The 9,419-nt window shown below is 51.7% G+C and overlaps 1 protein-coding gene across 1 annotated transcript; it reads right to left on the bottom strand.

Moving 5' to 3' along the window:
* Positions 1–3,203: 3,203 nt before the first annotated feature.
* LOC146783052 (uncharacterized) lies at positions 3,204–9,088 on the bottom strand. Its single transcript, XM_085639436.1, has one exon. The coding sequence runs from the start codon at positions 8,947–8,949 to the stop codon at positions 6,019–6,021; it is 2,931 nt and encodes a 976-aa protein (XP_085495562.1). The 5' UTR covers positions 8,950–9,088; the 3' UTR covers positions 3,204–6,018.
* Between the last annotated feature and the right edge of the window lie 331 nt (positions 9,089–9,419).

The following is a 9,419-nucleotide window of genomic DNA, read 5'->3' as shown; positions in this document are numbered from 1 at the left end:
GGTAAATTGCGTCTAAATGACTTATTTAATTTTGAGTTGGAGCCAAATCTTTTTGTTGCTAAAACAGACACTTTTGTGAGACTATTTAGAAAAGTTTGGTAATGACAACTATATAGGTTATGAAACAATGCCATCAGAGATCAATCTTTGGAGAACCTAGAACATTTTTGTTTTGGGATTCCAGCAACCACTACTTCAACTTCACATTGTTAATCCTATGTTCTGAAAAGAAACTTATCTGTACTTTGTTATAGGACATATTAGAGCTTCTTTTTATCATAGCCCTGAAGAAGCTCCATGTTCTACAAGAGCAAAACATGTTAGCAGTTGACATTTTGTAGTTCGAGATGTTATGAATTAAAGAACACGTTTTTATGGACTTACCTATCAGGAGCATGTCTTAACTGTTTGATGCATAAATCAAATTTGTATTTGTGAGCAGTGATTTGTTGACCCCCCCACCCCCATGCCATTTAAGATAGGGCTGTAGACAACAGCCCAAGTATGTAGGCAAAACTTTTTTAAATTGAAGGGAATAGTTATGACTGCAAATAATTAGTTTAGAGAAGTCCACTACTGCCTGTTCTACATATATCATCTCAACTCGTTAAAACCAAAGACTCCTGTATTTGAAGCATGCCTTTACTCCAGGTGTGTCAAGTTTTGCAGATGTGAAAAGCACACTATCAGCAAAGAGTATCTTTGGACAGAGTTATGCAGGTAGTCGCGTTAAAATAAAATGCATGTCTTAAAGCAAAAGCACTGCAACATAAGCAACCCTAGGACATGTATGTGCAGCAGTATGCAGACACTTGTGGCATAAAAGCACAAGCAAGAATGGTAATAGGTCCAGAACAAATTATATGAAAGGCACCCGGCAGCATTGTTGACATGACATGCCACAGGCAGTCTAGTAGCACATTGCTACCTGGCAGCAGTGAGTTGGAGAACCAATTATAGGTTCCACGTATTGGAGTCCCCCCCTCCACCCAAGGACTGCATATGGAACAAGATGCAGGCCATCCACCTTGAGCCAAGTACAGAGCTGTTCCAGTTTAAGTTGAAATAAGCACATCATTGAAGATGGAGAACTTCTGTTGCGAAAGAAACGTCTACCAAAGACATGCTAACCACTGCAATGAAGAAACCTAGCATTAGTGTCTAGCCCTGTGAGCGATCTTGCAAAGCTGTTCATCAATGACTAGAGTGTTACCCGTCACCCGCAAAATTAATTTGCTTACCTATTGACTTTATGGGGCAAACTAGAGCTCAGACATTTGGCCTCATTTCAGTTGTGTTTACCGTCCTGTTACACCAGATTTACAGCACCTCGCCACTTGATACCCTATACACCAAGTGCCAAAAGGTACACAGTGACACAAGAGAACACATGCACACTATAGTTTGATGTGCTTTCTGGCACCATTTATATGCAGCGGGTCAAACAAAGCTCAAGACAAATTTGAACAGGACGTTGCACAGATGCAGCCATCTTATCAAGGTCACTGCTCTATGAGAAACAGGCATGAAAAACCTAAAGCGAGAGGCTTTAGAGAAGGAAGGTTTTTAAACCTCTAATTTAACTGGATGAGGCCAGCAGAGTGCTTACCAGCAAGAAGTAATTGAACCATAATACCTCTGAAGTTTAGCAGAGGTTTAGAATGCTGTACACGCATACATGGTGTAAACCTGGCCTACACAAAATAATCATGTAATTTTAAACTGTGCCTAAAACATGAACCATCAGTGGAATGCTGATCTAACGGATTATTTTTGTCCTAAACAGGCTATCAACATTCTGAACGGAAATAAAAAAAGGTATGACTCCTTAAAGGCTAACGGGGAAGGGGTGGGGTTCTGAATGAAGAGTGCATAATTATCCGTTGAGATAAGAAAGTGAGACTCATTATTGAGAGAGTGTAAAGGAGGCAGTTTTGGGTGTCGTCTGACAGGTATTCAGGGATGGTTACGGTGTCTACCACAGATTTAGGCCCTGAAAACATGATAACGAGTGTCAATCATGTTTTCAAATACCATGCGCAACACGGAGCACTTAGATGGGTAGCAAGGGTATGGGAGTATGGAAAAAACGCGGACTAACCTTGCAAGTCAGACTCCTCCCCATGAAAAAGAATGACAAGCCCCGGTTGAAGCGTTTCATTCATCTGCAACAGGCTTGAAGTGCCCAACCAAACACACAAAGTCCAGATTAAAATGGCTTGACCACTAGTTTCATGCGGTGTGTAGTAGATGAATAAACGACCTTCATGAAGCCAGAGTACTGATTTAACTGTTCAATTATCAGGTGATAATTCACACGAGGCACTGCACAGGTAACAGCTGGGGCAGAGCAGGGATAACACAGTGGACTTGCCATCTTCACGAACACTTTATTCAAAGCAGCAGGTTTTACTGTTACTACAACCGTGGGGCTTCTAGTCACATTGTTGACCAAGAAGCAATACCTCATGTATGTGAAAAATGCTTTCATTACATGCCAGTGAACAAATGAGAGCATGGTGCGACATGTAACTCAATACATTTATGCACTTTTATTTTACCATTAATATACAGAAGGGTCACTGCTAGCTTACATGCCACTCCACGTTCAGGGCAAGTGTCTCGTGTGGGACTGCAGCAGTATTCGCACAACAGGAGTAGCCTGGTCCATCTAGCCCCACCCATTGATTACCAGGAGAAGCTCAGGCACCCAGCTTGTGGGGCTCAGGCTGAACGCTTAAGTGTATTCTAGAAACAATAGCCAAGGGGGTGAGCATGCCTTGTTTTATACAGCCAAACTGAGGCCTAGCAGGTATAGGGTAACACACCTTCAACTACAAGGTGATCAACAAACCTAGAACTAGACTAAAAAAAAAACACAAATGCAACTTGTTCAGAACTCAGCATGTCAGACTTCAACACCTCTGGTTCCCATACTGGGCCATCAAACGGCAAGAGACGGCAACTGAAAAGCAACTTGAGAAGCACTTTGAGAAACTCTCCAGAAGGGTGTCCCATTGGGTTGATGTGCCTACGTAAATAAATCACGTAAACTAGAGATGAGCAACTAGAAAAACATACACCTACCTGTAGAGGCAGACATTTCATTCTTAACTTCAGAGCTTGAAAAACGCCAGTTTCCCCCGTTTCCTGTAAACTGTTTGTGGACACACTGAAAACACTCACGCATCCGTGGTTAGAAGCATGTTTCACCTATGTTTTATTTTTCAACCCAATTTTTGAATTGGTGGTGTTTGGCTGCTCTAAATCTGCCCTCCTAATAAACGATTTCCAAAGCAGATGTCAAGTCCACTCCCTGAAGCAAGAGCGAGTAAATTATGCCATTTGTGTCACAAGCCTATCCAAGGAATCCAATTGGAAAATGTTTTACCGTAAAAACACAGGACTGTTTCCATTCGATGCCCTAAAAAAAGTGCCCTCAGCCAGGAAAAGTGGACATTAAGATGAGCATGTTCGCAAAGGCAGAAGTTGATAAAGGTTGTTCTGAAGCACAATGCAGGGTCGATGGCTACCACCCCATTCCTACTGGTGAACAGAATTCAATCTGTAGGGGACAAGAGAACACAAAGTACCCAGGTAAAAGCACCAGTGGCACGTACATGAAAGCAGATATCCTCCCACACAGCAGGATGGACCTAAAGCAATATAGGGACAGCGGTAACAATGGTTTTGTTCCCTTATGTTGTTGGCCTATATGAAAGCTATTTCGTAATATGCACTTTCCAGTGCCTGGGGTACGACAGTAAAGGCAAACAGCAGTCATGGGATGGACAACACATGCTTTAACAGAAGGGGGTCACTGGTTAACTAGGGAGCTATAAAGGTATTTAAATACAAAAAGACAATTCAGTATTTAAACAACACGACTTTGCCTCAAAGACCATCACAGAGAACTGACCAACATAGGAGGTAGCAAGTTTTTCTGACAACCCAAAACAGAAGAGACAAAATCACTCAATCACAGTAACTGCTGAGCATAACTCATGACCAAGCTCAAAGCAAAGATCCCAGAACAAACCATCTGCACTAGTTTTCAGATGATAACTTGATTGGTTCCTGTCCCGATATGCCCATCAACGGCTGTCATAACCTCCACCCGCTGTGCCAAATTTGCCAACATAACGAGTGAATGCCAAATACGTGGACATCTCCTCCCTTGACTGCTTAACTAAAGCAAGCCCTGCCCCAACATCTAAAGTGAAAGGAGTGCCTCAGGTTGTCAGCAATGCCCCCCCTCCATCCCCCACACCAAACAGATCATTGTATTGTCATTTCTAAAAGACCTTTAAACAACAAAAAGGATTGGAAACGAGGGCCAGAGTATTCCTCCCTCCAACAATGCAAAGAGTATATCCATTTAGAAAAGACTCATTCGAGGAATGACGCGGCCTGAGGCAATAGAAACTTCTGTCGCCAAAGCAAACGGTGAAGAAAATAACAGTCAAGGTAATCAATAACACTACGTTGTCGGGGGGGGGGGGTCCATTTGCTAGCATATTAGAAGAAAGGTTCTCACGCTGACACTTCAGTGCACAGAAGCAGGCCGGCCTTACCACCCAGCTCTGTTTGTTCACGGATAAACGGAAACCGGTCTGCTGGTGCCCCTTCTGCACCAAGACCTCATCAACTAGCTCTCTAAATAATAACCTGCACTAATGCAAGTATTTCCAAACTGTTCATTATTACATGGAGTTTACTCTTGCCTATCTATACGGGTGGACTAATGGCTGACATCAGCAGACTAAGCCTGCCCACTATAGAAAAAGAAAAAAAACACAAGAGCCTTGACAGATTTAAACATCCTTACACAATCTGAAAAACTAGAGAAAACATCCAAACTAAAAATGGGGATTTAAAAAACTGTCTCTAAAGAGCACCTGATATTTTAGGTACAGGTTTTAACTATAACCTGGAAAGGGACAAGTTCAAAGAACAAAGAAGAGGTCATCCAGGCTAGAGTCAACCTATACAGACGTTCCAGCCCTGCGAAGAGTGAATTGTGTAGTGTGAAAGGAACAGAGTAAAAGCCTAGACAGCAAACCAAACAGAACACCCTGCAGAAAATCAAAACCATTAGGAAACTAGGGGACAACTACATACAGCTTACAACAGGTTGGAAAATAAAATTGTTAAAATACTCCAAAACAATTTTAATTTTTGTAAAATAAACTGATGGTTTGTTTACAACACATTTTCAAAAAGCTTTTTGTTTGGAACCCCCTTTCCTAAAATAAATGCTTTCCACAAGTGTCAAAAACAGTCCATCAATCGTGAGGCTTGACTTCTTAACACCACTTTCATAACTTTTTCCACCTGGTAAGAACAAATGTAACACTTCTGCCCTCTTTTTAAGCCTCAGGGTGGTGTAACCAAAAAGCATTTCTGAAGTATATATTCACAAGAAAACTTGGGTAGTCTGGGTGTTTGTCTCTTGCTCTTCGGCTTTCGGTCAGGCCAGAGCTTATCTTCCAAGTCGAGTGCTGCACCCTCTGCCTAACCTGAGAATAAAACAAAAGGGTCTGGTGTTTCTACAGTGGTATTAGGCTGCGTGCCCCCCGTCTACGCCTGGCACATGCAAGTGTCAGTGTGACAAAGTTTCAGACTAATGCCATTCCAGGATATTCTTTCTCTGACGTCCGATTTGTCCATCCCAAGGGCATTAAATATATGCCTTCAATGACCTCAAAATGCCATCGAGTTCAAAACATTGAATGGGAAAATGTGTTTCTTTGTACTCAACTGTGTTCAAGTTCACTCCTCTCAACGCACTATGCGTCTCTGCTCCACAGCAGTCATGCAGAACCCATCTCCCCTCCTTGCCTTTGACTCCAATATGGAGCACCGTCTGTGTTACACGCTGGGAACCTCACCAGGGTGGCATGAAGTTCAGGGAGTAGCACCCCATTTGTGAGAGGGAGGGTTCCACAAACACCACGGAGCAGGTCACTTTTCAGTGTTCGGACAGGACTATCCCAAAATCTGTGGCGCCACCATGCCCTACACCAGCAGCACCTTCCGGAGCACGTCCCCAGCCTCTATGTCAGAGACCTTGAACCCTGTGGTAGGGGGGGCCTCCTTCTCGGGCTCCACGTCAATCCCGTCGTCCGGGCCTGGCTCGGTGACCCGGTAGAAGGCTGCCTGGCTGCGGCTGTTGGCGAAGTCCACCTTGATGCGGTTGCCAGCCACAGTCTGGCCACGGGCTTCGGCCAGCGCCGCCTCAGCCTGTTCTACGGTCTTGAAGAAGACCAGGGCAACCCCCTTGGCGGGGTCAAATGACAGCTTGAGCACAGTGCCGTGTGCGGAGAAGTGCGCCGTGAGCTGGGACTCTGTGAGCATGTCGGGCAGGCCATCCACCCAGAGGCAGTTGGTGGGCTTGGAGCGGCCGAAGCCCAGGCGCAGGCGGGTGTTGCGCAGCAGCTCCCCATCCATCTCCTTGATGGCTCGGCACACGCTGGCAATGTCGATGAACTGGATGAATGCGAAGCGGTTGGGCAGCCCCACCATCTTCTTCAGGTCGATGCCGAGGATCTCACCGAAGCGCTGAAAGACGTTGTTCAGATCCTCCCGGGTCAGCGTCTTCTCCAGGTTGCCCACAAAGAGAATCTTGGTTGCCCGCGGGTGGAACTCGTCTGCACGCTCGCCCAGGGGACGGAAGGAGGCGTCGTCCTCCCAGGAGCGCACGGCCGAACCCGCCTTGCTGGCGTCCCACGGCTCCATGTGCACCGGGCGCCCAAAGAAGCAGGCGCCCTTGAAGGCGGTGAGCGCTGCCTCCCGCTCAGCAGAAGTCTGGTAGAAGATGATGGCGTAGCGATCCTCGGCACAGCCGTGCATGTCCACAGAGATGATCCTGCCGTGCCGCCTGAACTCGTGATACAGCGCATCCTGCAGGGAGCGGTCCGAGGAACGCACCGGGAAGCCGATCACCCGGATCCCGAAGCCCTCGTCGGTCCCGGGGAGCATGGTCATCGGCCGATAGGGAGAGCGGTGCTTGCGGGGGGAGCGGGAGCGGCGCCTGTGAGAGGAGCGGGACCGAGAGCGGTGTCTGCGGGGGGAGCGACTGCGACTCCTCCGCCGGGAGCGGCCTTTGGAGCTGGAGCGGGCCCTGGATGACGACTTCCCAGGAGAGCGGTTCTTGGAGGACGACTTCCCAGGAGAGCGGTTCTTGGAGGACGACTTCCCAGGAGAGCGGTTCCTGGAGGATGTCTTCCTAGAGGCGGTCGACTCCGGTTTCTTGGCGGCCCCGCCTGTAGCCTCAGAGCTGCTCTTCTGGGTGCCAGGTGCTGGGGATCCGCTGCTCTTGTGCCCAGGGGTTGCACCTGGAGTGGGGGCCTTGGGCCCCGTGGAGTTGGTCTTGGCACCCAGCGGCGGGGAGGGGGACGGGCTGCTGTCGTCGCTCCCGGGGAAGCGGTTCCTGAACTTGCTGACCGGGGGCCGCTTGATGAGCGGTGGGATCTGGGAGGTCAGGATCTTGCCTGGGGTGGCGTGCTTGCTCACTGGTTTGGGGGTGAAGGGCTTGCCCTCCTGCAGAGCCGCCTCCTGTTGCTGCTGCTCTCGAGCTCGTTTACCTGGCTGCACCAGCGGGCCCCGGACTTGGAAGGATTTGTCCGGGCCCTCATGGCCGGAGCCTCGTCCTCTGCCCCCGCGGCCTCGCTGCTCCGTCAGCCCCCGACCCCAGGACGCCCCGTCTGCGCCCTCCTGCTCACGGCCTCGCCTCCCAGGCTGCACCAGCGGGCCTCGTACCCGGTAGGGGCCGTCTTTGTCCTCAGCTCCAGATGTGCGCTCTCTCCGGCCGGTGCCCCCAGGCTGCACCAGCGGTCCTCGCTGCCGGAAGGGGCCGTCAGTGTCCTCTACCCCGGAGGTCCGGTCTCTCCGACCGGGCTGCACCAGCGGTCCTCGTTGCCGGAAGGGGCCGTCCGTGTCCTGAGTCCCAGCGTTGCGGTCTCTCCGACCGGTGCCTCCAGGCCCCACCAGCGGGCCGCGCTGCCGAAAGGGACCGTCAGCGTCCTCTACCCCCGCGGTGCGCTCTCTGCGGCCGGTGCCTCCAGGCCCCACCAGCGGGCCGCGCTGCCGAAAGGGACAGTCAGCGTCCTCTACCCCCGCGGTGCGCTCTCTGCGGCCGGTGCCTCCAGGCCCCACCAGCGGTCCGCGCTGCCGGAAGGAGCCGTCGCTGTCATCAGGTCCTGAGCCTCGGCCCCCGAAGCCCCCTCGCTTTCCCATGGGCCCGCGGCCCCTGAACCTGCTCTCCATGTCCTCGGGGCCTGCTCCACGCCCTCTGCCACCGAAGCCTCCCCGTGGGCCCCTGAAACCGTGGTCGTTGTCCTCCGAGCTGCGCCCTCTGCCCCCAGGGCCTCCTCGTTGCCCCGGCGGCCCGCGGTCTCGGAAGGTATTGTCCCTGTCCTCGGGGCTGCCCCCTCGGCCTCTCCCTCCGGGGCCCCCGTGCTGTCCCATCGGCCCCCGGCCTCGGAAGCCGCCCAGGCCTGGTCTCTGTCCGGGTCCTCCTCGGAAGCCCTCGCCGTCATCCTCCAGGTCTCCACCAGGCCCGGGGCCGCCGCCTCGGGATCCAGGGCCGCCGCCTCGGACTCCAGGGCCACTCAGCAGCGGCCTCCGCATGTAGCTGCCGTTGGGCCTCCTCGCCGGCCCGTCCTCTCCACGGAAGCGGCCGCCGTCCGGGATCGTGGGCTGCGGGCCCGAGGGTGACCAGTCCATGCCGCTCCAAGAGGGCTCCTCCCGCCGCTGAGGGCCCGGCTCCTCGTCCCAGGTCCCCGAGGAGCCGAAGCCCGCGCCTCCGCCGCCCAGGCCTCTCTCGCTGCTGCCGGCCGGCACGCGGGGCCCGCATGGCGGGATGGGGAAGGGCTCGTCGATCACAAAGGCGGTGCCGGGCACTGTTCCGTGCGCGTAGTCTATGCGCAGCGCCTGCCGCTCGCTCATCTTCCCTGCCCGCTTCTCCTCCGCGCTGCGTCCCACAAAAGGCCGCTCGCTCGGTCCAAGTTTGAAAATGTCGGTCGCTTTTCCGCCGACTGCGCATGTATGTGACGCAGAACGCACTCCACACGCAGACGTCCTCACGCCCTGCGCAAGCGCGATGGGGATGGAACCCTGAGGAAATCTCAGTACGCTTGCGCAGAGGGGAGGGAGAACGGCAGGACTTTGGAGCGCATGTGGGTTGTGCCAACGCGGGAATAACGCGCTTACACCATTCGACGTCGAGCGGCTTCCGGCGGCTCCGGACGATGCGCAAGCGCAATGAGAGCCCGCGGTGGCGCTAGGGAAGTTTAATTTTTCTTGGCGCGCGAGATGTTTGCACATTATCAGCGCCCTTGTCATTTGTTGCAGCAGTCTCGGCCCCTCTGGTGGCAGCTTTCCATTCTGTTCCCTCTGAAGCTTTTTAGAATTGCTCA

Source organism: Triturus cristatus, chromosome 12, assembly GCF_964204655.1.
Source record: "Triturus cristatus chromosome 12, aTriCri1.1, whole genome shotgun sequence".
Taxonomy (NCBI): Eukaryota; Metazoa; Chordata; class Amphibia; order Caudata; family Salamandridae; genus Triturus; species Triturus cristatus.
Note: the sequence above shows the minus strand (reverse complement) of the source record. Positions and strands in the feature narration are given on the sequence as shown.

Excerpts from the sequence above, each read along its gene's own strand:
- LOC146783052 (XM_085639436.1), bottom strand. The coding sequence starts at position 8,949 with ATGAGCGAGCGGCAGGCGCTGCGCATAGACTACGCGCACGGAACAGTG.